Genomic DNA, 27,849 nt, shown 5'->3' with positions numbered 1-27,849 from the left:
GGGGGTGGGGGGCAAGGGGGGGGGAAAAGGTGTGAGACTGATGGATCATGTCCCTCTGTCTGAGGCTGGAAAGCAGGAGAATTGCTTTTCCTCACAATTCATGTGTGGTCAGTGCTTTCTTTAATCAACCTCGGGTACCTCCCTCCTGAAAAACATCATTCCAGAAGTAGGTTGATGCCCCCCAAACCCCCCAGGAGACACCTGCACAAACCAGCCCCTGAAGCCACGTCCCCACCACGGCTGAGCTGAGGACAGGCTCTGCAGGTTTTGTTCCCCTCCACAGAGAGCAAAGAAAACAGTTCTACAGTTGCTCTCAAACGCATGAGGAGAACCATGGTATTTATTTCAAAGATCACTGATGGTCACCAGGTCCTAACAGACACAGGATGATCTGAAATACCTGTGCCAACATAACAACAAACCTCCCCAGCTTTGCTCTATGAAAACAATTCTCCCATGAAGGGCTTCAGTTAATGCACTTCATTTTTCTTTTTAAGAAATGCCTCTTTTTCAAATCTTGCTGTCCTGAATTCCTTCAAATCACTCAGGTGGCTGTGAGGTATTTGCCCCTGCCCCAGGCTGGATCACTGCCCTGCATCTTGCTCAGCTCTAACGACCCAGGCACTACTACTCCTGCTTCGTTCTCATTCTGAAGTAGCTTTGCTCCTCAGCTATTTCTGCAACCACACAGCTCCTCCCGCCCCCAGCATTTGCAAGTCTGAGCTCAGTTCTAATTTCTCATTAAAGAGAATTTAATAAAGATAACTGCTAATGGGAGTTATGAGCACTAGAGGGTGAATAATGCTCTGCCTGCAGGATTCCAGCCAAAGCTCCACCAAGGACAGCAGCTACTGCTCCTTGCTCATGCCCAGGCAGGGAGCAGAGTCCCTCTGCCCTGCAGGAACACACAACACACTGTCTGTGTGAGAAACACAAAGGAGACTGAAGCCAAAATGTCTTTAGGTTTGAGATATACTGGCTTCAGAGGGCTCAGAAAGAATGGCTGCATTTAGTAGTTATTCAGATTTCTATAGGCTATACGGTCCGTATCCATATATAAATATATATATATACACACTCAGATTCCATCTGTCTTTACCTCAAAGCTTTACAGTCCTCCCAACCTCACACCTGGTTCTTCAGAAGGTTTGAAGACATGACAGTCATCTAGAAAAGCTGAACAGGGACTTCTTACAAGGTGTATCACAATGCGGGGGGGGAGGTGGTCAATGGTTTCAAGCTGACAAAGGGGAGATTTAGGAAGAAATTCTTTGCTGTGAGGGTGGTGAGAGCCTGGCCCAGGTTGCCCAGGGAAGCTGTGGCTGCCCCATCCCTGGCAGTGTTGAAGGGCAGGTTGGATGGGGCTTGGAGCAGCCTGGGCTGGTGGGAGGTGTCCCTGCCCATGGTAGGGGTTGGGACTGGATGAGCTTTAAGGTCCCTTCCAACCCAAACCAGTCTGGGATTCTATGGCTTTTCTCTTAACAAAAAGGGGGGGGTTCTTCTCAGTACATACAGGAAGAAAGGGAAACACACCAAACACCCAAGGTGTGAAGGGAATCTTCAAGCATGGTCACAGGCAGCCTCACCAGTGTGCTAACACCTGCATCCCCAGTTTAGAAAGACAGTGAAGTGTGGGACAAACACAACAGCCAGCCTTTCTCACCTCAGCAAGAAAGCAGGAGCTTGCTCTAAGATCCTGCATCTTCCCATGGTTTCTAGCAGAGGTGGCACTAGAAAAAGCCACCCTCAGCAAGCATTACCCAGCAGGTACATGGTCCAAAGACCTTCCCTGGGGAGAAATGCCAGTACTAGGCCAAGGTTCTACTGGGGGAACTCTTGGGATTTTAATTGCAGCAGATGAAGGCAACAGCAGCCCTCTGCTCCAAGGTGTGTCACGAGCTGAACCATGAGACCTGGGGTCTTTGAGAGAGCTGTCAGAACCAGGAAATGGCCTCAGGTTGTGCCAGGGGAGGTTTAGATGGGATATTGGGAACAATTTCTTCCTGGCAAGGGCTGTCAGGCCCTGGCCCAGGATGCCCAGGGCAGGGTCCCCATCCCTGGAGGGGTTTCCAAGCCCTGGAGATGGTGCTGAGGGACATGGGGCAGGGGTGGCCTGGGCAGGGCTGGGGGAATGGGTGGACTTGGTGATCTTAAAGGGCTTTTCCAACCAAAACCCTTCCATGATTCTATGAATCAAGGGGAAGAAGGGGAGAAAGCTTCTCCAAAAGTAAAGCAGACCAAGTAGAGAAATGTGGCTAAACTACCTTCAGAAAGGTGCAAGAAAAAGGAGGAGATTGCACCAAGTTCTGACCAATTTCCAGGTCAAATCAGTGACAGGGAGAATTGAGATGGAGCAGAAGCATCCTGCCTTTTCCCCCTGTGCATGGTGGGCAGGAGCTGGGAGACCCTATTTCCCATTGTGGCTGCCCCATCCCTGGCAGTGTTGAAGGGCAGGTTGGATGGGGCTTGGAGCAGCCTGGGCTGGTGGGAGGTGTCCCTGCCCATGGTAGGGGTTGGGACTGGATGAGCTTTAAGGTCCCTTCCAACCCAAACCAGTCTGGGATTCTATGGCTTTTCTCTTAACAAAAAGGGGGGGGTTCTTCTCAGTACATACAGGAAGAAAGGGAAACACACCAAACACCCAAGGTGTGAAGGGAATCTTCAAGCATGGTCACAGGCAGCCTCACCAGTGTGCTAACACCTGCATTCCCAGTTTAGAAAGACAGTGAAGTGTGGGACAAACACAACAGCCAGCCTTTCTCACCTCAGCAAGAAAGCAGGAGCTTGCTCTAAGATCCTGCATCTTCCCATGGTTTCTAGCAGAGGTGGCACTAGAAAAAGCCACCCTCAGCAAGCATTACCCAGCAGGTACATGGTCCAAAGACCTTCCCTGGGGAGAAATGCCAGTACTAGGCCAAGGTTCTACTGGGGGAACTCTTGGGAGTTTAATTGCAGCAGATGAAGGCAACAGCAGCCCTCTGCTCCAAGGTGTGTCACGAGCTGAACCATGAGACCTGGGGTCTTTGAGAGAGCTGTCAGAACCAGGAAATGGCCTCAGGTTGTGCCAGGGGAGGTTTAGATGGGATATTGGGAACAATTTCTTCCTGGCAAGGGCTGTCAGGCCCTGGCCCAGGATGCCCAGGGCAGGGTCCCCATCCCTGGAGGGGTTTCCAAGCCCTGGAGATGGTGCTGAGGGACATGGGGCAGGGGTGGCCTGGGCAGGGCTGGGGGAATGGGTGGACTTGGTGATCTTAAAGGGCTTTTCCAACCAAAACCCTTCCATGATTCTATGAATCAAGGGGAAGAAGGGGAGAAAGCTTCTCCAAAAGTAAAGCAGACCAAGTAGAGAAATGTGGCTAAACTACCTTCAGAAAGGTGCAAGAAAAAGGAGGAGATTGCACCAAGTTCTGACCAATTTCCAGGTCAAATCAGTGACAGGGAGAATTGAGATGGAGCAGAAGCATCCTGCCTTTTCCCCCTGTGCATGGTGGGCAGGAGCTGGGAGACCCTATTTCCCATCCTGATGCCACACACCACAGCCTCCCTGGGGAAAAGTCCCTGAATTGCAGGTTGACCTTGCAGAACCCAACCCAACCCCAAGGAACCAGCTCTGCTGATTTGAATCTGAGGTATCAGGACAGGAAAAACTTACTGGTGTTTATAGAGTGAGCAGGCAGAGACAATGATTGCCATGGACCTTGTTACTCCCTGTCACACACAGCCAGGCACAAGGGACACTTTCCCTGCCACCACCCTTCCTATTTCCATGAAAAAACCCTCAATTTGAATGAATACACTGCATATGTTTAATATACACATTTTAGAAACAGATTAATTCAGCCACGAGTCCCACAGATTCTTACCCTTCTCTTTTAAAAAAAGATTTTTCTTCTCCCAACACCAAAAAAAAATATATTAAAATTCATGAACACATTCTGTAACATGAGCATCTAAAGCCTTAAATGTATTTCTCTGCAGTCTAAGCAGTAGGAATACAATTAATATATCCAGCTGGATATTTCACTGGACCTACCTGATCTGCTTTCAAAATTTGCAGCTGAGAAAATGGATTTTTTTGAGTCCTCCTAAAACTCTTTCAGCTCAAAACCTCCAACGTTTTGCAACTTACATTCATATCTTCCCTTACTGCTGCTTGTTTTACAGTGAACCAACGTGTCTGTGCTTGAGCTGCCATAGCTGAGGACCACAGAGGGAATCCTGTGGCCACCAGGATCAAACCAGAGGGTCCCCAGGACCCCCCTGCCACCTCCCCCGGGCTGTACCTGCTGCATCCAACCCCCCAGGCCCCCAAAACTGCCCCCTCTTGCACAGAAAGGCTGGTGGGGGCAGCCACGGCTGCCCAGGAATCCACAGCTCTGGGTGAATTCCCATCAGGTTCTCCTGAATCTGCTCTACCCAGCATCAGCCCGAGGCAGTTCTTGTACAAGTAATAACCCTGTTGTGGTGGGTTTTCTTCTCTTACCTGATTTCCCCCCATGCCATGGCAGTTGAAGATGCCCACTTTCTCATTCTCCTTGCGGCCCATGTTGTCTAAACACTGGTTGGTTTCAACGTTCCTGATCTGAGGAAGGAAAGAGACCAAACGTTCCTTGAAAAAAAAAACAAAGAACTGCAACACAACGCCTGAAATCTCGTGTTTGTGCAGAGCAATCACCTCCCTGCAGGAGGAAGCACATCATCCCTGCACCCTGAACACACCCGGACGTGTGCCGACCTGCGCTTCGCAAACCTCTCGGGTAAATACTGAGACGCACAGAACCGTCGTGGTTGGAAGGGACCTCTGAGATCACTGAGTCCAAACACATCAGCACAAACACCCCCTCCAAACAAACACAGCCAACCACACACCCCTCACCAAAAACACCCAGAAAGAACCCCCCACCACCTTGGCCACCAGAGCAGGCCCTGAAGTGCCACATCCACACGTTTCTTGAGCACCTCCAGGGATGGTGCCTCCACCACCTCCCTTGGGCAGCTGTTCCAGGGCCTGACCACTCTTCCAATGTATAAATTCTTCCAAATACCCAATCTGAACCTCCCCTGGGGCAACTTCAGGCCATGTCCTCAGGTCCTGCCATTATTTACTTGGGAGAAGAGCCCAACTCCCACCTCCCCACAACCTCCTTTCAGACCCTTGTAACAGGGGGGGTATAATGAGATTTTAAAGTGACATTTAAGCAGCACAGCATTCAAGGACAGTCTCATCCAGTGCCCTGTGCTGGTTTGTTTAGACAATACAATATACTGGGACTTCTAAACTGTGCAAACCCAAGGGCTGCCCAGGCCAGGCCCTGTCCTTGCCTCCCAGGAGTCACAACCACAGCCCTGGCAGTTCAGCTCCACACAACTCCCCTTCTTGAAGCTTCATTTAAAAACTGCAGACTTCATTTATAAAAGCAACAGATAGATGTTCATCAATCAGCTGTGCCACAGCCAAATAAAGAGCCAATTAAAATGTATGACAACACTGGTCATTATTTCTAACACTCTGAGTGGTGCAAGGGAACCAGGCACGAGCATTGGCCGAGTTCAGGTCACACCTGCACCTAAATTAAGGATGATTATCCCAAATCTGACAAAATGAACAGTTTATACTACAAAAGAACAACATATTTCAAGGCCTGACGATGAACAGTTAGAATCACAGAATGCTTAAGGTTGAGAGGGACCTTAAAGAGCATCAGGTTCCAGGCTGCCTTGATTAGAGAGGAATTTGCTCAGGTTTGCTCTCCAAGCTGGTTCTTAGCAGGCAGCAAAACCCCCAGGCCCCTCCAAAGGGGGGGCACCATGTAGGGACTAATGGTCCCAGCTGCACTGATGAGTCAGAGGGTTTGTCCTGCCTGGGGCCACATCTCTGCTGGGAGAGAGGAACACGCCTGAGAAATGCACTTCAGATGTTTTAGAAATTGTCCATTACTGCTGCTGATGGTACCTGAGCTTTGGGTCTAAAAATCCACTTTCCTGCTCAACTGGCAGGCAGCAGCTGTAATAGCAGAGCATGAGTTTTTAATTCATGGACCCTGCCTGAATTGCTGTTTCCATAGAAACTGAGGCAGTGTTGGTAAAAATAAGGTGTTTTAATAACTATTTTATTACTTTCTCATACTATTATTTTCCAGTCCGACAATATGGTACAAAACCTTATTATTTGACACTTGTCAGATGAGTCCTTCCCTTGCTGTAGAGCCATGTTTCACTTGATTTTGTCACAGTTAAACTGGAGGCCCTACTGTGGCTTTTATTTTTCACCACAATTGCAAGTTTCAATAGTAAATGACTTTCCTGGATGTCAAAAAAAAGCAGCCATTTGGTCTTTTGATTGCTGCTCTATCTGCAGCCACCTTTAAATCAGACCAGTTGGGAGCTTTGAAGAGTCAGCTTCAGCACAGCTCAAGAGAGTATTTTTACCAGTGAATTAGCAGTGTGTTAAAGAGGTTTTCAGTTCCTGGTGCTGCTGGGACCTTCAGATCATTAGGGATGTCTGTGATCCCGGGCTCCAGGCAGCCTCCTTGGAAAACACAGCACCAAGGAGCAAACACATTCCTTTCAAAGGGAAAGGCAAAGAGAAAAAGCTTGTTCTGCTCTACAGGAAGGTGGTAGGAGATGATGGAAAGTTTCTTTCATTTTATTTAATCATTTCAAAGTATTGGCCACAAACCTCAGGCTTCCAAGACCACTCAGTTTAAAGGATAAATGTTTAATGGGGAACATTGGTGCTCAGAATAGCGACGCTGCCTTAGGGAAGAGCTTGAGGAACCAGAACCTGCTCAAAATAAAGGATAACTAAGAGGAGGCCCAGGAGCACTTTATTCCTCCCTCCAGAGCCATCCTCCCAGCAAGGCCTCTGTTCCCACAGCCCCACCATCCCCTTCCCAGAGCCCAGGGAAAAGGTTCCTACCTCGCCCAGTGAGTAATAGCGCCGGGGGATCTGGGAGTCGGGGTAGATGTTCTCCAGGTACCACGAGAAGGGTTTGCACTGCAGGTTCTCCCTCAGTGCTTTTCGGACGGAGACGTCGCCGTAATCCACCTTAACAACACCTGGGATGGTGAGGAGGAGAGATGATCAAAGCAGGGTGTTGGTGGAGCTGCAGAGCTCACAGCTCCATCCCCGCGCGTCAGGGGTTCCCCTTCATCAGCTCCCGTTTGCTGGAATCGTGGCACAGCAACGTGTGCACGGGCAGCTGCTTCACCACAGATCTTTACAAGCAGTAAATCATTCATTTAGCAAACAGAAACACCCAAAAAATCACTTTTTTTTCTTTTCAGATAATTTATCCATCCAGAAAAGGCAGGACTGCCAAATTCCTTGGTTTTTTCCCATTCCAAAACATGAAAGAATCCCACATCCACTGGCATTGTTACAAACCCTCTTTTCCAAAGCATCTTGCTGGTGCTCTCCAGCACTCTGTTCTGAGAGCAGTTGGTCAAGGCACAGCTGTTTACTGATCACTCCCTGGGTGACTGCACCAGAAAGGATCCATTCCTCATCCTGAGAACCCCATTGCTCCTCAAGGGACAAGATGTCACATCATGTCACAGGTAAACTGCCACCCTGTCTGGCAGCCCCACTCCCACCACAGACCTTTGCATCAGAGAGCTGAGCCAGCAGCATCTCCTGGCCACTGGGGGTGGGGGCCACACATCAGATACAAGGCCACCAAGATAGAAAAACAACAGACTAGTGCTCAAGGCGAGGGGAAATCCATTAGACATCCCCTGCACAGTGTGTTTGTATTTCAATTCAATGAACATCCACTGCTGCCAAAACCTAGGAGAGCTAGTCAGGCAGTGCATTTGCTCTCCCCATAATTCCTTGGAAAGAAATCCATCACTGTGAGAAGAAATGTCAGACACACAGTTTTACTCCCAAAGAAAGGAAGACAATGTACATTCAACTTCTGAACTTCCTACATGAAGAAAGTATAGGAGGGAAACACCATTTCCATTCTCCACCCTCTCATCAAGCTGACATTTGCAGGTGGGCACGACTTTCCCAGTTTCAAATAATATTAAACTATCCTTTTCAACACCAACCCCGTGCATGAAGGAGGTGGGCACTACAGACAGAAACAGAAAGGCCACTCTTAAGGTGCTTGGCCAACTTCAGTTATTAAGAAAGATAACAAAAACAAACAAACAAACAAACACATTCTCTGTGGCCTCATTCAATCTCCTTTCAGGTGAGATCTGCCATACACAGCAGCACTGGCAGGCAAAGAATCAGCAACTGCCCAGCATGCAGCTGAAATAGGCTGAAAGACCCTCCCAGATTTACAGCTGAGATTCATGCTCCATCTCCATCACCTTCTGCTTTCCATTATTTATGGGATCTTGGTTTTGAAATGATCACAGGGGTGAAACTCCAAGGACATCAGCCTGTTCTGCTGGGCAATCACGCCCTAAAGCACAAGGTGGTAACAGTTCTCAAAGAAATTCAGTACACAACAACAGTAAAACTACTCATCACTATTCATAAAAAATTAACTCACTTTGGATAAGCACACTTGTGTGTGTTCCCAGCTCTTTAGGACACGATGTCATTCTGGGTAATTAACTGAAGCACAGCATATACCACAAAAGGCCAAGAAAGGTGCTGAGAGCACTCACAGGATCTGTGGGGACTGAGGTGGAGATGGAAGAGGGAAAGCTGAGCTCATGGCAATGGGGCACATGGGCTGGAAAGGACATGTGAGGAGCAGGAGGCTCCATCTGCAGCAGCCAGAAGATCTGGGCTGCAGGATGCTCAGGGAGCTGCCTGGGGAGGGGCTCCAACATTCTGAAAGGACTCAAAGATTATTTTTTTTAAATTATTTTTTTTTTTCCCCCAAGAAACAGATGTAATTTAACAGCTGTTCTGCAACCAAGGAGAGTGGCCACAGAGTTTCATTTGTCTCTCTTGAGGGGAAGAAAATTATCAGGGTTACAGTTATTTAATACTTGGCCTATGCAAATGGCAATTTTCCTCTAATTACAACTCATGCAGTCACTGATTTAACTTACAGTACCTAAAGCCCCAGGTGCCTACATCCTGTGCTTCCATTCTGGACCCTCTCAGGGCTGTTTCCCCACCTTGTGTCCATCCCTGCCCACCCCAAAGGGACCAGGCAAAGCAGCCACCAAGGGGTCCCACCTCGGGACCCCACTGGGCAGGCAGGGGGCTGTGACACGGGCTTTGCTGCAAAGGATTTGTCATCTGCACATACTGAGAGTGTAGCCATGTGTGCTACACAAGACCCAGCTGAAAACATACTTCATCTCAGGAAAGAGACTTTATTAAAAGAAAAGTAAGTTATGCTTTCTGGGCAAGCTTTTCCAGGCCAGGGGGAGAAGGGGTCTGTGATTGCTGCCTCTTCAGGACGTGCAGTACTGCTATTAGCTGTGCTACTCAGACCTTATCTATAATTAAGCTCATCCTCCTCCTGGAAAGGCACTGGAAGTGTTTGGAAAAATGCAGTATCTGTGTTTTGTGGTGCTTTGTACTGTGGGCCTCTGGTGAAGCTGAACATGAGGGAAAAGGGTATCAGCACAGTTAGGGTCTGAGGTCACGAACACCACAGCCTCTCCTGCACACACACACCTTGGAGTTACAAACCAAATTAGAAGGGTTGCTTCTCTAACCCCTGGTTTCACCAAACACCTTGTTTCTATTTTGCTCTACAATTCTTACAGGGATTTCCATTCCCACCCTTGGTTCAAGCCCTGCCATCACCAGCACAGGAAGCATAAAAAGATCTGACTCAACCTCACACTTGAGTTTGCTGTCATTAAACAACTTCAGCAATATAAACCCTAGTTCTACATTTCAGTAAAGCTTGGCCATGGAGGTGGGGAGTGTTTGGTGGCTTTGGCATGCTCACCTCACCAGGGCAGGTTTACCTCAAGGCTCTCCAGGTCTTGGGATCCTGGGTCCTGGTGCCCCAGTGTGGGGCTGACCCAGCTCTGCAGGGCACTGCCATCCATCCCCCCTCTAGCTCTCTCTTCTCTCTCCACAGGCTCCTAACACACGTTGGTAACACTCCCAGGCAGGTTCTCCTTTCCCAAAGCTCCTCTCTTCAATACATAGCACCTTGCACAAACCAGGCTCGCTCATTTCTTTGCTCCCATCACACCCAGCAACGCCAGCACAAACCTCTGCTTTTCCTTCCAGCAAGGACCTCATTGGCATGGACCTCCAGCAAACCTTTATGTTCCCTTCTGCTCCATTTAAAACCAAGCTATTATGAATCAATACTAATTTATTGCCACTACTTGCTAAAGAATCGATGGGGCTCAGAGGAAATACAAAAATAGTTAATGAATAACAAGGCTGCTGACACTTGAATAAGAAAACTTATGTAAAATGACCTGGGGTGCAAAAAAGAAATGAAACATCACAAGGAGCCACAGAAAGGGCAGCGTGGAAATGAATGCATTAGAAACATCTCAGGGAAGAAGCAGATTGTTTCACAGAGCAGCAGATGTAGCTTCAAGTAGGACAAATGAACTGGCTGCAGCATTGCATGACACCTGCATCTTCTCTAATGGGCACGTCCTGCCCACTGGCACACAAGGACAGAGGTTCAAAATTGGCCCAATGAACCAGCTCTGCAGAACAAGACCTTAAAGCACCACGATAAAGAGGAAAAACATCTCGCCCGGAATGAAACAGAAGCTGCTGAAATGAGAATCATTTTCTTTATGTGAGAGCAACGCTTTGGAAACTTCATCCAAATCAGGCTCCAGCTGCCCTGGGAAGCCTGTGAGAAGCCTCCTCTGACTGCACTGCCTCACAGCCTGCTCACAGGGAGAGCAACGTGCCCAGGGGCTGGGGCACACACATCCCCTGCAGCCCAGCCTGCTCTGCACCCCCTGTGCCCCCCCAGGATCCAGGAGCCTCCAGGGATATGGACACTGGCTAATAACCTGGGGAAAACACTGCCTTCTGGATCAGCAGGGTTCAAGCAGTGCCCAGGGCTGGTGGGAGGTGTCCCTGCCCATGGCAGAGGGTGGCAAGGGATGATCTTTTAAGGTCCCTTCCCATTCAAATCAAATCTGCTGCTCGTGTCCTGCACACCCTGCTGCCTCCTGCAAGGACGTGGAGGGACCAGAAACCTCAGAAAGCAACACCTGTAATGCTGTACCTTTCTAAAATCCAGGGACCTGCATGTGAGACCTGCACCAAAAGCAACCATAGTCACAGGGAACACCTGCACCTGCTACTTAAGCCACAACATTAATTCCTTGACATCTTCTTCATGTTGCCAAAAACCAGAGATAACTCATTAAAAAGTAAAAGAACCAAAAATGTGCTAAAACCCCAAAAAAACTTCAACCCACCCCCCACCCTCTCTCTTCCTGAGAAGTTCTCACATCAAGTCATGGGTGACTTCAGATAAATATAGGCAGTGGTTTCATAATCTAAAATAGGGCATGGAATGAAGATTCTGAGCTTTTCTAGGGACAACATCACCTACATGTGCTCGGGGGAAACAGGCCTGCAATTTCTGACACAAAAAAGTCTTATTGTGCCAGAAAATGAGTCAATATTGTCAATAATTCTGCAAATAAAGCATTCCTTGACAGCGTGGTGCACTTCTAAAGCTTATTCTGGGGCTTTAAATGTTGTTTTACCCTATAAACCTACCTGCAATGTGTAACACTTACATAGATATTGGAATGTGACAGGCTAATTTAATCCTACGTTGCCAATTTTGTCCAGATGTTCAAGAAAAAAAACAAACAACAAAACAATTTTACTGATACAGATATAAATGGAAACAGTATTATGGATAAAATTAATCCTGCATTAAGAAGTTTCTCCAGCTCATCTCTCAAGAACGTTGAAAAGCAACCTCTGCTTTAAACACTCAGCATCAAAGACTGAAAATTAAGTAGTAAAGTTATTGCAAGGATTTTGACAGGGAAGATGTTTTTTCTTCTGAAAACCATAGAACCCTGCTAGGTTACAGCTCTTCTGTGGAAGGAAAACCATAGAAAATGGAGTGTTCCTGGGAAACTCAGTCTTTTCTTACTAACATGTAAGAGTGACAGGAGGGAACCTTGTGCTGCTGGCACTACAGCAAGGCTGGAGCTGATTGGTCAGTAAAAAAATGTACTTTTGGAGCTGGAAAAAATTAACAAACACCTTCACAAAAGACTCTTCCATTCAGGTTGTTCCCAAATTTAAGAGTTTGCTTTCTATTGACATTCATGGCACGAAGACAAGAGCTTGGCCACCGGCCCCTGTGCTGTGGGGATCTTCAGGGAGTCTCACTTGGAACATCCCCACATCCCTACAAAACAGGACTGAGTCAGCAGTTCCAGGGACACAGCAGGAAGCCAGCCTGTCTCCCCAGTGTGCTGCAACCCCTGCTTGGCAGCCCCTGCTGTTCCACTGCCAGGCCCAGTGCACACCAGTTCCTTTTCCCATTCCACTTGTATGACACGTAACAGAAGTTTTCTTCCTGCTCCACATTAAAGCCATTTGAGCTTTGTCACACGCCCCACAGGGGATATGGTTAGGGAAAAATAACCCCAGGCATCCCTGGCAAGGACCTGCCAACCCACCTCTTTAGGCCTTGTTTTATTACGAATTCAACAGAAGGTTCTTTGCAAACATCAGTGCTAGAAATGGCCCAACAGATAAAAACCTGGACTGGATCTGTGGTGATTTGTCTGTGTTAATTCCACAGGAGCACTTCTGTGTCTGTTCCTCTGCTAATGCCATCTTCCTCCTTTCAAAACAAACCCCAGGCTATACACAAAAGAGGGATTACAACTAAGAAAAAAGGTTTTCAGCTCCCTCTGGACTGCAGCTTTAGGTCAGGGCAGCTTTAAGGAGTCAAGACTTTTGCCACAACTATGAGCCAGAAAAACCCAAATTCTCCCACCTCCTTTGAATTAAAGTAGAAGCACCTTGGAATCACATCCAGCTTGATGACCCCAAAACCTAAGTCAAACCACACGAATGCTCAAGGCAGCTGCTGGTTTTAATAATGCACTATTAGGCTAAATACTTTTATTTTGCACAACTCAGCCTGGCTACTGTGTGACCAGCCATGACACCCTGACAGGACTCTGGGCACAGCTGCAGAGGGAAGGATTTGGGCTGGCAGCCCAACACCTCCTTGAAAGAACCAACCTGGCTGCTGAGGGGCACCAAGGCATCCCTCCCAAACACCTTCCTGAGATCAGCACCCCCAGCCCTTGGCTGGAGCTGCTATTTTTATTACTTGGATCAATAACAACAAATTCCAGTAGAGTAGCACCAACCAGGAACGGGATCAGGGCAAATACTTTCATATAAATAATTCAGTTTCTTTTCTGCTGTAGTCACTTAGTATTTTTGGTGACTCTAGACCATTAAGTGGTGTTTGAAGAGCATTAGTCATGGTTACTGTTGATGAATTACAGTGGCTGGGGGAACCTCCCCAGCCAAGCAAAGACTGAGGGCTGAACACCCACACTGGAAATAGGTTTGTTTTCCAAAGACTGACTCAGGACACACTTCAGAGCTTCTCCTTCCACAAGCAGGGCTGTCAAGTCACTTATGGAAGAGCTGCAGCACGTGGACCCACAAGATGTTGCCTGGACCACCCAGGATGGAGTGGATGAAGACATCATGACTTCCCTGGGCTCCCCACAAGCCAGCCTGACCATCATGTTAGTCCAGGAAGGACTGTGAGGTTTTCAAGATCAGTGCTTTAAATACAAGCAGGGAAGCAACAGCAGAGAGGGAACTTTTGCCTTGGGAAGCAATCGACAGCTCAGGTGCCCCTGCACTGCTGCTCTTCCAAGAGGTGTCTCAGTCTGATGTGCATATGGAGCCAGAGCACATCCCTGGTGCTCCAGAGCACCTCTGGGAATTCACCCCCTTTTCTCTGGGGCAGAATTAATGCCCCACCTGCAACTGACAGACCATGAGGAATTTCATCCCTCATCCATGGTGCATTCAGCCCTCCAGCCACTCTTGGAACAAGGAACCAAGGCAGGACCTTGGCTGTGACACTGAAAAATGTTGTATTAAACTTTGTATGTCCTTCCCTTCCCTTCCCTCTTTTTTCTTTCTTTTTTTTCCCTCCCCTCCCCTGTGTCTCCCCCTTTCCCAGCCCAGCCAGACACATCTCACTGCAGGATCAGACCACCAGAGGCTACATCAGTAGCCTGGAATCAGTGCCCTTCCAGCTCTGGCAGCCCTCTAGCACTAAGATGCTAAAGAGGCAAGGGAAGAGTGAAAATGTTTATCAAGAGCTCTTACTTCCTAAATTGATAGAGTAATTATCAACCTAATTGTATAATTACACTTGAAAGGAGGATTCCCATCATCTGCTGAGTAAATCTAAGTAATACACAAGCACTTACCCTGTAATCCCAAATTAAGACTATAAAGCACTATATTTAAATTCTCCATAATGCTTTAAATAAAGTGCTCACAAAAATAATGTCACTTTGCATTTGGGCCTTACTTTAATAGACCAGGCAGGGCATGGGAATTGAGCACTAACTGATTATTCAGGAGATAAAGCAGCTCAGCAACGCGCTGAGCGTGCAGGGAAAGTGAACTATGATGTGCATTATCCTTTTCAGCTGACTGTGCAAATGCAGTCCCATTCTGAGAAGGTAATTATTTCCATTCAGTGATTAGATACAGTATTTTAATGGCTGGATTGACATTGCTGCCTACATTTAGGGATATACAGGCTGAGTGGGATGAGAGAGGCTGGCTAGGAGAGGCTGCCAGGACTGGAGTGCTGGGTGTTCACCCCTGCAAATCCCCCCAGGTGCAAACACCCTCAGGTGGTGGAAACAACAAAGTAAAGGAGTGTGTTTCTGCATATGAGGAAAGGATGTTGGCATAGTAGCAAAGAACCACCTGAAGTGTAACCCTGCATGGTTGATTTACATCACTTACACTGGTTTATAATGGATAACAGTCAATACAAAGCTGACTGCTAAATATCCTAACAGAGATCAGCTATTGTTAAGCTGGCAGGTTTTTATCTTAGAGGTGCCAACAAAAGACTCCTATGGAAGGAAGGGGGGGAGAATTGCTGAAAACAAACGACTATGTAGCACCTGGCTCTGCAGTTTGATGTTGCATTGGGCACCTTTTGCCTTGCTGGGATGAGGTTGGCCATCCCTTGTGGGGTACTTTGCAGGAATGAACACTTCTTGCAGTCAAAAAACTTCTTGCAGGGATTGTACAGCTTTAGGAGGGAAGTCATAGAATCATGGAATCCAAGACTGGTTTGGGTGGGAAGGGACCTTCAAGCTCATCCAGTCCCACCCCCTGCACGGGCAGGGACACCTCCCACCAGCCCAGGCTGCTCCAAGCCCCATCCAACCTGCCCTTCAACACTGCCAGGGATGGGGCAGCCACAGCTTCCCTGGGCAGCCTGGGCCAGGCTCTCACCACCCTCACAGCACAGAATTTCTCTCCTCTGTCAATACAACCACCCAGAACCATTTTAACCTCATCACAAACAAGACAAGCTTCTGAGCACCACTGACATCAACTGCAACGTGGGGAACATGCAGCAACTCTTCCACTTTTCAGAACAAATCCTTCTATTTCTGTTATTTCCTAAGAAAGGGACTTCCTACTCCCACTGGAACTGCATCCAGCACTTCTGAGATGTTTTAAAACTCTCCCAAGTTATCTGGCTCTTCTGCTCTCAGGCTGCAACTACGTTGCAGACTCTTAGGCTCCTGCCAAGTAAAATTCAAAATTCCTTGTTAAATGCAATATTTATACTAAAACAGAAGTTGTGTTCCTTGCCAGTACTTCTTTGGATGTTTTAAAAACTCTCACCCCTAACTCCCCTGAGCATGTGGCAGGAACAAACAGGCAACCCACAGGATGGCCAGATTCAAGACTGGCAAAAGTAAGACATCATTCTTACCCACACACAGCTTCTACAAAGGTAAGAGGAGCCACTTGAAGGATGTCAACAGACTACAAAACATTTCAGGTGGGCTCCATCTTCAGTGGAGTTAAATTCTTACAAGAAGGAAGCTTCAAGAAAGCAATTCAGAACTTGACTGATAAAGAATTTTGCCTCAAAATACAATAACTAGGTGTGCACCCTAATTATCCAAGATAAATTTAACACAACATGACTGTGAACAACCATTGGCTCCTCCTTTCTCTCAGGGCATCAGCTAAGAAATCAAATTAATCAGGTCCTGGAGGAGAACTGGGTAGATGAGTGTGCACTGCTAGATAATACCTTCAGAGACCTCATTACCAAAATGCAACTTGCTTTGTTCTCTGACAGAACTACCTAGAGATCTTTATTTTTCAGATTAATAAACTAAGAGAAATGTGTGGCAGACAAAAGGATAAAAAAGCAGTTTAATAATACTGGGAACCACTGCTGGCAGTTAGAAATGGCCTGTTTTAAAAAAAAAAAAACAACAACCAAGCAACAAAATAAAAAAAATCCACTATTTCCCATGTGTTTTTATTGAGAAGATGTTTTTATTTTTCACATAAAATGTTATGAACTCCATTTTCTAAAACCACAAAGCACCTTTTCTCCTCCATTTGCTTCTTAATCCTGGGGAACATCATAATCACATTTTAATCATCAACTGATACAGCATATTCATAAATAACTTCAAAAAAGCCCAGAAAACATCCAGGAGACCTGCACTGAACCTCCTTCCAGTGACTGAAACAGCAGAAGAGATTAAGTTTTGAATTAAACAAACCTCAGCCTGCCAACATCACTGTTCCTGACCTAATTCCACCTTCCCATTTCAATAATATCTTCTTCTTAGGATCTTGATTTGAATTTTGGGCAAAGTTGCAAATGCTGAACTGTGTAAAGAATCCTGGAATCCTTCTGGTGGGAAAAGCCCTTTGAGATCAGCAAGTCCAACCATCTCCCCAGCCCTGCCCAGGCCACCCCTGCCCCATGTCCCTCAGCACCATCTCCAGGGCTTGGAAACCCCTCCAGGGATGGGGACCCTGCCCTGGGCAGCCTGGGCCAGGGCCTGACAGCCCTTTGGGGGAAGAAATTCTTCCCAAGATCTAATCTAAACCTCCTCTGGCACAACTTGAGGCTGGTTTCTCTTGTCCTGTCACTTGTTCCTTGGAGAAAAGATCAACTCCCAGAGGAGAGAGCATAACTAGAAGTGCTGCATTTCTGCTAATTTGTTCTCATTTCAGAAGGAATGAGAAGTTTTGTTCACAGAAAGACAAATCATTGGAATTTCACCCTAACTTTTCTAATAAAAGGAAACAGTTCCATTACAAATTGTCATGACAAAACCTGAATAATTTCATCCTGCACTGACAGCAGAGTTCCCACATATTTAAGTGCTGCTAAGATGAGCTCCTTTTCCTCTGGTTACTTGAGGTCTCATTTGTACCACCTGCAGCCAAAGGTTGCACCCAGAGGTGCAGAGGGACCATCAGTAAAAGGAAAAGTGGTTTCATCCTGGCTCCAACCAGGACTTCTGTGCAGTCCTGGCCCTGGAGCTGAAGCACTGCAGGGTGGTTTGCAGTTCTGCCTCTTGATCTTCCCAACTTTCCAGATGGAGACTGCATTTTTAGAGCCACCTTGGCATCATACTGTTATAAAAGAAAGAGCAAAAGGCCCCAGCCCTGTGCCAGCCCTGGTGAAATGCTCACAGGGACATTGGCAGAGCAATGTCCTCCTTGGGTGGGAGGAGGAAAGTGATGCTCCACTTTCCCTTCCCAAAGGAATCACTGTGGGAAGTGGTGCTTGCAACACCTGGTATCCCACTGGGTGCCAGACTGTGCTGAGGAAGGGTTGGTCACAGGTAGCCTTGCATCTGTGCTCAGGAGCCTGCATTCAAACAGCCTACAGCAAGAATTGGTCTTTTCAGTGGGAGACAAGGTGGCTTCTCAGCTCAGAAACCTGCTGAGGAAAGGCAGGCTAGGAAGCCTAATGCTGGACACCCAAGGCTGCTGACAAAACCCTCCCTGCTTCTTGCTGAAACAAGGGAATTGTAAAGGCAGCAGCAAAACTGACTTTTCTAGGTGATTCCAGAAGCCCCCCTCTTATGCAACAGGAAATGATCTGTAATTCCTGCCCAAGATACAAGTTCTAACAAGGAAACTTCAAAATGCACATTTTTATACTCGTAGGCAGAGATTCACAACAGCTTCTGCCATGAAAAGCATCTGCAGGTTTCCAAATATCCCTGTTGGACATTTTCTATCCAGCTGAACCACAAGACACTGGTGACTTCAGACGATGACACGTAAGTATTCACCACTTCTCCAGATCCAGAAAGCATGTATCCCTCCATCCATCCCTCCATCCATCCCTCCATCCCTCCATCCACTTGGCAGCAGATGTGCACAGCAGCAGCACCAGGAAAGCTCCCAGCAATAGGAAGGATTAAGGCCAAAGGGTCCTTCTTACTGCCACTTCCCTGAGCTTCTTTTTATTTTAGTGGGGTGGTTCCAAATGAATCCACTGTCCTGGAAGTCTGACACACCCCTTGGGCAAAACAGCAGAGCAGGGTTTTCCAGAGGTGCTGGAGAAAGGGTTAAGCAGGACAAAGGGAGGCTCAAATTAGATGTATTTTTTCCATAGCCTTTTTATTTTGCTTCTGTATCTGGACTTACCCTTTCACTCAGCACTAAACTCCTCACTGCAATAACTCGGTAGGAATTCTGAGGAAAAAAAGGATTTAAATAAATAAAAAGGAAAATCAAGACCTATCTGGAGTCCTGCTGTAACCACAGGGAGCTTTGCTTAGAAAGCCAAAACAAAAACCAGAAGCACAGCAGAGAGGAAGAGAGAGAAAGGGGGGGAAATAAAGTTCTGATCCAGGATTTGGAGTGTTGAATTTAGGAATTTGAAAATCAAAGTATGACCAATTTGGGAGCATTTTAAAACTGAAATATAACACATTTTAGAAAACTACACAGCAGCAATTTCACCCAGCACTTTCTGAAACTGTAATGTTTCAATGATTCCTCCATGCCTATCACTATTCTAGTCACCTTTAAATGCTTTCTGCTACTGTCTCATTTTAAATGTATTGTATTTCAAAGAGCTCTTAGGATGGTGCTTTTAGAGCCTGAGCCCACCTAAATGCTTTAAAGCAATTAACTCCTGATCTGCCTAGCAAAGCCTTGTGTCAAGGCAGCCCCTGAAAGCCCACAATGGGAAGTATTCACCACACACACACTCAGGTGAGCACACCTGGCTGGTGCTTGCAGGCCTCAAGCTCTTAAGAAAACCTTCTCAGGGTAAATTACTAGAAGTGCATTTAGTTCAACAAGAAAGTGGAACAGGAACTTGGTATCAGGAGGCTGCACAAAAAGAAGAACTTAATAAGGGAGAAGAGAAGTGATGAGTGGCTCATGCCACGTGGTGCATTTATGGCTTGAACCTGAGAGCATCCTGCACGGGTTCTCAGTTCACTTTAACATCATATTAGACATTCCTTTATTTTTTCCATGTTTTTCCCTTCCTCTTGCAGGAGGACAGAAACCAATTATGCTCCCACAGTCAGCCAAATTTTCTGTCACGTGCCCTTCAGCTTTCATTAGGCAGATGTAACCAGCAATGACAAAGAGACCTGACCCTGCCTACCTCCCACAAAGTTCCACTTCCATCTTTAAGAGGACCCTGCCAGTGTGGTTGTTTTTCACTCAGGGGATGTTTATCCTCTGTGCTTTGTTCAATGCAGTAGAAGTGCAATGCACAGGGCACTTCCAGCAGGAGTGGCACAGGATGTCAGTATGGTCAGCACCAGGAGTGATGCCCAACACCAGCAGCCCTGCTTCTCCAGACCAGGGCAGCAGCTCATCCTCGAGGTGATGCAGAAGAACCACAGAGAACAGAGGACAAACAGGCTCTGATGGTTTCTGGAGACCCTGCTCTGCCCTCCAGGAATCCCACTGCCACCCACACAAAACATGTGCTGGACAGGGATGGAGCTCCAGCTCACTGGCCAGTTTGGCTCATGTTATCAGTCCTGAAGTCATGAACATTCAAACTTCTTCCGTGGTTTCATCCTTCCTACTGGACCACAAAACCTCTCCTCCCTGGAGGAGAGAACAGATCTACTTTTTCTTGAGGAAACCAAGCCTTCCTCCTCAGATGTCCCACTCAGAGCCCTGTTGCCAGAGCACCACGAGAAGATGCACCTGAGAAGGTACTTCAGAGGACACCTGCCTGCACCTCTCTCCCTGGAGATCCAATGGCCCTTCCTTGGAGTGGGAGGCAGAGCTCTGTGGACCCTTCCCAAGAACACTGAGTGCCCACAGACCTCTGGTTGCTGGGGATCAGCAGCTCTTGATGCTTCTTTTAGGATTTGTTTCATTTTTGCCTCTTCCAGTTACACACACATTGATGTGTGTCTATACTTAGTGTGTATCCCAGGAAGGGAGAGGGAAACATCTCATTTTACACCATGAACAGGGCACTGAAGACGTGCACAGACATTTTTTTAATGGTGCTTTACATGTTCTGGCTTGGCCAGGGTTTTCCTGTGTGTTTTGTGAGCCCAAACTGTGACAGTCCTGGGACACGTGTGACAGCCCGGGCAGAAACCAGGAGTTTCCCAACTTCCCAGCCTGTGGTCACACACTGGCACCTGATGTCTGACTGAGCTGTCCTGGATCCCTGGAAAATAACAAAAGCACCCAAAGAGCTTGTGGAAAGCAGCAGGGATGAGCTGAGCTGCAGGAGCAGCAAATTGTGCTGCAGGTGAAACGTGAAACCCGTGGGGATCAGAACCCAGCCTGGGGTTTGTGTCTTGGGGACAGGGCAAATGCAAACTGATTCTGCTGCTACATGGGAAGAAAGCTTAAAGATGGGAGAATGAGCAGATTATCCCAGAGCACACAAGAAATGCTAACAACAGCTTACATGCTCTGTGGCTACTCTCTACCCCAGACATGCTATATAATAATTTCTGAAGACTATGAAAATTAACTGGCTTCCAAACATGAGACACTGCATATTCTGGCTTTGGAACTGAAGCCATTTATTTTTTATTAACTATATCACTTTGAGGTGTCAATAAAACTATTTGTAGTAAAAAAACCACAAAGACCCCACCCAGAATAGTTTTCCATTTTACATACAACTCTTTTAAAAAGAAAAACAACATTATCAAGTACATTAACCTTATTTTTTCATTCATTTCAGCCAAGCCAAATTAAATAAAACTGCTGGTCCTGATTTCTAGAAAGAAAAGGCTTAGCTGTGACCACAGGACTACTTGCAACACAGGAGTAAGGAAAGCTTCCATTTTTAATGTGCCTACCCCATTAAGCTCACTCATACAGAGGCCACAATCTGTATCTAAAAATACCCCCTGCTTTAAGATAACCATGGTATTCCATCTAAATATTTACCCAGAACAAAACCCTTAGCAACTCTGTAAGATTAAATAGAAATATGGGTTCTAGTTCATATAATTGTGTGATCTGTGTCATCATCTTGTACCTACTTTGAATGTGCAAAATGTGCTGTACTGCAATGTCATGAAAATCACCAATTAAAAGGAAAACTGAACGTTCAGTAGAGAATGTTCCTCCTGAGGACTGTGGCTTGGCAGTGATCAGACAGAAGGATGTGGGGAAGATCCCTCATGGCACCGAGTCCTGTGGACCAAAGGGCTCCTGCCCTGCCATCCATGACCCAGAGCATCTCTGCTGTCCCTCCTGTTGACACCTTCTGAAGGGACCACCAGGGATCACAGGGATCATCTGGCCAAACCCTGCACTTCTTACACTGACTGGGTGAAAGAACTTCCCTACGTGGCCGCAAACACGAGGAGAAAAACATTCTGAAAAGAAACCTCAGGAACTTCAGGAAAGGAGGAACCTTAACTAATATTTTTACCATGGGAAAAAAATACAGAAGGTTTTGACCCATGGGAAGGACACTCCATTGAATTCTGAAAGCATTTTTGCTGTTAGGTCTCAACTTCTACACTTCCCTGTACGTGCCTTACACCGACACCTTCCTTTTTTCAGCCAACTTTAGAGACCCTATGATGGGAGAGTAACTTCTTACCTGGGGATATTATGTAGAAGAAGTCCTTGAACTCATCCATCCAGACCTCTGCCAGCCTCCTGTTGTTCTTGTTGATGACATGCCCTGTGCCACCAGGGAAGGTGTAGGGGGTTGCCTTCCTGAAAACGTGTCCCACGTGTGAGCAGGTGACGATCTCCAGGGAGCCCCCACACTGCCAGATCTGCAATCACAACAGGCAGAACACTTAGACTGAGGTAAACACAAACCACACCAGGTTTAGAGCAGGAGGGATTCAAACAGGCCAGAATCTATGTCCTGGTTTGTTTCCCAAGGTCACTATGCAACAGGGAATTCCAAGCAAATGGTGAGGGGCAACAAGCAGGAGGACAACTCTGGATTGCCATGAAGGTGTGAGAGCTTGGGTGAATGGGTCACAGAATGGTTAGGGTTGGAAGGGACCTTAAAGATCTCCTGGGGCTGTGTCCTTACAGCATAAATAGACACAAACCACCAACTCAGAGAGGTGTCATCCTATAGTGGCCTAAGGTTTGGGTAGGGAGACCATCTGGGTCTGAAGTTTCCAGGATTTCAAAATATTTAAAGAAATAGGGAAAAAAAAATTACTTTTCAATGTATATAGACATGTGTACAGTTTTCAAAGCAGAACCACATTGATGACCATGCCAAGCAAAGCCAGAGCAGATCTTGGTTAGTATCACAGACAGCAATAGAGGGCAGCAAGCACAGGTCTTCTGAACATCACAGAACCACAGAAGGGGAGCACAGATGCAAAATGCATGTTCTCTGGTTCCTATGCTGGTTGAGTATGATGAGCAACTAAAACCAAAACCCTAACAAACCTCCAGATGAAGAAGAGATTCTGATCAACTTCTCCTAAATGTAATCTGTCCCTTTCCATTACTGGAGTAAAAAATCTGCACTGTGATTAAGCTCAGTGTCTTCAATATGACTGCACAAGTGTAGCAGAATCATTTAATCCTGGACTCTGATACCCTGTCATTAAGTGAAGTAATGTATTCTTCTGTCAGGTCACTAGAGTTTTGGGATGATATCCATCAGTGTGTGTGATAACCTGTTCTGCAGCCTCTAGGCTCTGGGAGAAACTAGTGAAGGAACTCCAGAAGGCTGAAGGTCCAGCTCTGCAGAAGTGGAGGCACCACATGATTTCCATCAGATGCCTGCAGGGTTACAGGGTCTGGCTGTTCTGCCCCGCAAAACAAATCCCTTGGGATTCACATTCATGGACATTTTTGGCACCACCAAAGGTATCACCCACTGCCCAGTGCCTTCCTGAGGCTCATCCCTCCCTTTGCTTTGGTGTCCTCCTGAGCAGCCAGCAGAGCTACACCCCAGAACTCCTCCTGATGAGCAAACACAGAGCTGAAGGGTGTTCCAACCAGCAAGGCTGGTACAGTCTTGCAATTAGAGCTCCTCAACACAGACACGGGTTACCATAGTGACATAATGCAGATTTTATTTAATTAGGGCTAAATCCTCTTATGTAATTCCATTAGCATGCTCAGTGCTGTGCTCTGCTGGGATCAGCAGTGACAACATCAAAACACTCCTGGGCTCAACACTTGCTTGGCAGCCCAGCGACAACTGGTCGGTGCAGGGGAAGCTGCAGGGGGATGGATGCCAAGGAAGATGCTGCCACACCAAAGGGGAGCAGAAAGTAAAACTGCAAGGAACACTCCTGGTATGTTCACAAAGCAACCCTGGAGTAGCTCCCAGGACAGGACAGCAGTGAGCACAAGTGATTTTAGGTGCCCTGGAACCCAGGGTCTGTGCCCCAGGGTCGGCATTTCCCCCCGGCTGCTCCTGCTCTCCCCTCCATCCACTCTCCCTCCAGGAAATTCCCCCCATGCTACCAATTTTTAAAATCTGTGTTCCCATACAATTCTTACAGCACGTTTCTGGCTGTCCCTGGTACAACCTCCTATCTGTTCCAGTTGTCAGGAATTCTGGCAAACCTGCACCCTGCTCCAAAGACAAGGACTTGCATCTTTTCAATACTATTTTCAAAACCCCAACAAACCAACCTTCCTGAGAAACCCCTGGGACAAGGACTGCTTTCCAAAATTTCTTGCCATGGTGAAGGAGGTGTGGGTTGTTGATGATGCTGTTAGATTAACCACCTCTCATGTACATGCACAGATCAAAGCTATGGTGAAAAAACTCCCCAAAGCTGCCTGCAGTCAGGAAGTGAGTGAGCAGGGGAGTGAGCACCAGTATGTTCCATGAGTTCAGGTCTGCTATGGGGGGATGGGGAAGCAATAATTGGGGAAAAAATCCTGAGAACTCAAATATCCAAGATCTCTAGAATGGAATCAACTGAACGGGTATATCCTGAGTATCTTCCCTATAGAAATGTAAGAATCTTGACATGCAGAAGAATTACTGCAGTCCAAAGAAAGGGGGAAATGCTGTGCACTTCCAGTGCAAGCAGCCATGTGTATTTAGAATCACAGAACCACTCAGGTTGGAAAAGCCCCTTGGGATCACCCAGTCCAACCATCATCCCTACTCTACCAAGGTCTCCCCTAAACCATCTCCACCAACACCACATCCAAACGACCCTTAAACACACCCAGGGATGGTGACTCCACCACCTCCCCTATTCCAGTGTCTGACCACTCTTTCTGTGGAACATTTTTTCCTAATGTCCAGTCTGACCCTGCCCTGGTGCAGCTTGAAGCCCTTCCCTCTTGTTCTGTCACTAATGACCTGTGAGAAGAGACCAGCACCAACCTCTCTGCAATGACCTTTCAGGTGGTTGCAGAGACTGATGAGCTCTCCCCTCAGCCTCCTCTTCCTCAGACTAAACATTTTGAATACAACTGGTGAGCAAACTGTGCTCCTACAATTGGTTCACAGAGTGAAACAGCTGAAGAGCACCGAAAAGCAGAGAGGCAGAATTTAAATCTGCTTGCCAGGTGGTGAGGGATTTCAATCCACCCAGTCCTACTCACCAACACACAAGCCTGGTTTCCCTGCCACAGGGCACTCCTGGGAATGGTCTGGCAGGCAGCCCCTGCAGCCAAGCAGGCAGCACTGCTCTGCCCAAAGCCCTCCAGACCGAGGGTCCTGCTAGAGCTGGACACATCCATGTCTCCAAATGCTCTCCTACACCTCTGATTCTGCAGCTTCAAGCTGAGACCTCACCTGCTGGCAAGGCTGAGAAGTTGCTATGATCAATAGCAAAATGCCAGGTGAGCGTCTAGAAAAAAGCTTCATCAACAGCATCTGGCCTCAGCAGTGTTTGCATCAAGAAGGTGGTGACCTTCAGGATGTCACCACGGGGTGGGGACATGCCTGGCCCCTCATCCCCAGGAAGCCCCTTAGGCTGCACCGTGGACTCTGCACAGCGTGGTTGCTGCTGACACATGTCATGAGAGTGTTCCTATGGATCACAAAATCCCAGATGGGTTGGGTGGAAAGGAACCTTTAACCTCATCCAGTTCCAAGCCCCCTGCCATGGGCAGGGACACCTCCCACCAGCCCAGGCTGCTCCAAGCCCCATCCCACCTACCCTTCAATACTGCCAGGGATGGGGCAGCCACAGCTTCCCTGGGCAACCTGGGCCAGGCTCTCACCACACAAAGTTACAAGTGAATTAAGCCCCCTTGCTCCTTGTCCATTTACTAGAAAGCTTCCTACAGCAGCAAAAACAGGAACTCCAAAGACTGAGAACAACATGTTAATATATCACACTTCTTAAGAAATACACATGGAAACATTTCCATTCCCTCTTCTGCACTTCCAACAGCTGCCAGCAAACCAAAAGTAAACAACATCTTATTCCTGTCACAAGGACTCGTTTGCTTTCTCTAGCTCTCTTTGCTCTACTTGCATTATTGTAAAGACTACTGGGTTTTCCCCCTGATGGACAGATTATTTTTAACACCCCTTCCAGAGCTGTGTGAGCTCCTTCCTGACTATCAAGTCTTCAGACCATCCTCTGATTGGCAAAAAACCACAGAGTATTTACCAGAAAATTAAAAATGTTCCAGAAATGCTATAAATAAAAAAATATGGTAAAGGTTTAAGAATAAACGAGGTTTCCATTTTGCACAGAAGACTCTTGCAGCTGCAAGAGATTCCTGGCCCAAGCCCAAAGCTAACCATCCTCCCCCCATTTGAGAACAGACACATCCAATCCAACAAGAGCTCCAGAAGTGTCCTCATGGCTGCCTCCCATTACAGGAACTTCCCAGCCCCAGGTTCAGCCTCAGTGCTTTCCTGACTGCAAGATCTTCCAGAAACCTGCTGGCTAATTGCAGGGCTGTCAGGCAGCTGCTGGAGGAACCTCCCCAGCCCCTTGGCACTCTCCCCTACCCATTTTCTGCTGATGTTTCACAGCAGACAGGATTTTAAATGCAAAGGCCTTGGTATGTTATTGATCCAGACGTACTTGATGTACTGGACTGGTTGGGTTGTGTTGTTGTTTTTTTTTACAAAGGCTCTAAATACCCAAAGCAGCATCGTGTGCCTGCCTGGCATCTCCATGGCAATCTCCCAGTGCTGGAAGCACAGTGTTTTATTTCTGTTCTTGACACCAAGAGCCCTCTCATTAGGCTGATGCACGCCTGCCAGGCTGGCAGTGCTTCTTGAAATTGAAGTGGGAAAATCTCCTGAAGACATTAAAGAATGTTTTCTGATATGATGCCCCACAATTCATGCCCATCCTCTCCTTGCTCCATCCACCTCAGCCTTAACAAGTGAAGTAGGAGTCAAGGGAGAGCTGCTACCCTGTGAGACCATGGCTACTGTTGGTCTTGGTCCCTTCACATGTTCTGGACTGAGATTTCTAATTTAAAGCTGACATGAAGATCTCATGGCAGCATTTTCACACAATGCATGTAAGTGAAGCCCATTGCTGGCTCACCCACTTAAGCACTGATTAGAACTTCAGGCCATTTGGAAACAGGACTCCAGCAACAACTATTCAGGGAAGGAAAAAAAACCAGAAGGAAAAAGAAACGCTCCAATTATTATTTTTATGTATATATAGATCAAAATCATACATTATGGAAGTGCTCAGGGAGCAGAAGCAGAGAAACTCTACCAAAGGCAGAGGTACCAGGTCAACCTGCACTACACACAACCATCAACTCCACATCCTCCTGGCCAGGAACCCCGATGCATTTCCCACCCAGTTGCCCAGAGCCAGAGCACCACTAGATGAAGACAGAACAGCCACCATGACATTGCTAAACTCCTCAGAAAAGGCTTTCAAAACACATCAGCATTACTGGAGCAAGAGTATGCACTGAGAAGATCCTGCTCAGGCCATCTCTCCAGCACATGCTGGAGGGCACACAGGTGCTGCTCACCTGCTGCTCTCCCCAGAAGATCAAATGCTTTCTGCCAAAATTCATCTCTCACACCAGGGAGCAGGAAAAGGCCCTGGAACTGGAAGTTTTTTTGTTCTGTTGAGCTTCCAAGGCCAGGCAGAAAAATGATCAATGCCTGTATCTTTGTTAACAAAACCAGCCACAGCCAAAAGGAGCCCAAGGAGAATCAACTCATTAATTCACCAATACAGACTCTTCACAAAACCCGCCTGGTTTCTCCCTTTGTACTGGAGTTGGTTTTCCAGGGATTAGCATTTTTACCATGAAAACCTAGTGTTCTTCACAAAAGAACCCGTTCAAATAAGAGTGGGACCTTCCCACAGCCCTGCCCCAGAGCTGGGCCTGCAGAAGGTTTCCTGTAAGCAACAGGAAGCGCCAGAAACAACCAAAGGCTTCGGGGCTCCCTCTGTCAGGGGTTCATGTGCATCAGCAGTCCTGAGCCTCAAGCTGCCACACACTCAGTGAGCTTCACTTTCTCAGAGATCACACGCCCT

At 47.2% G+C, this 27,849-nt stretch overlaps 1 protein-coding gene across 1 annotated transcript in view; it reads right to left on the bottom strand.

Moving 5' to 3' along the window:
• The window catches only part of GALNT13 (polypeptide N-acetylgalactosaminyltransferase 13), a 71,224-nt gene that overhangs the window by 16,798 nt on the left and 26,577 nt on the right, over positions 1 to 27,849 (bottom strand). Inside the window, exons 6-8 of the mRNA XM_010001066.1 lie at positions 22,017 to 22,197; positions 6,920 to 7,059; positions 4,484 to 4,582 (exon numbers count right to left, since the gene is read on the bottom strand). Coding sequence (XP_009999368.1) covers positions 4,484 to 4,582; positions 6,920 to 7,059; positions 22,017 to 22,197 — 420 coding nt within the window. The remainder of the gene's footprint in view (positions 1 to 4,483; positions 4,583 to 6,919; positions 7,060 to 22,016; positions 22,198 to 27,849) is intronic.

This window comes from Chaetura pelagica, unplaced genomic scaffold (genome assembly GCF_000747805.2).
Source record: "Chaetura pelagica isolate M959 unplaced genomic scaffold, ChaPel_1.0 scaffold26, whole genome shotgun sequence".
NCBI lineage: Eukaryota > Metazoa > Chordata > Aves > Apodiformes > Apodidae > Chaetura > Chaetura pelagica.
This window is presented reverse-complemented; position numbering and strand designations above follow the sequence as displayed.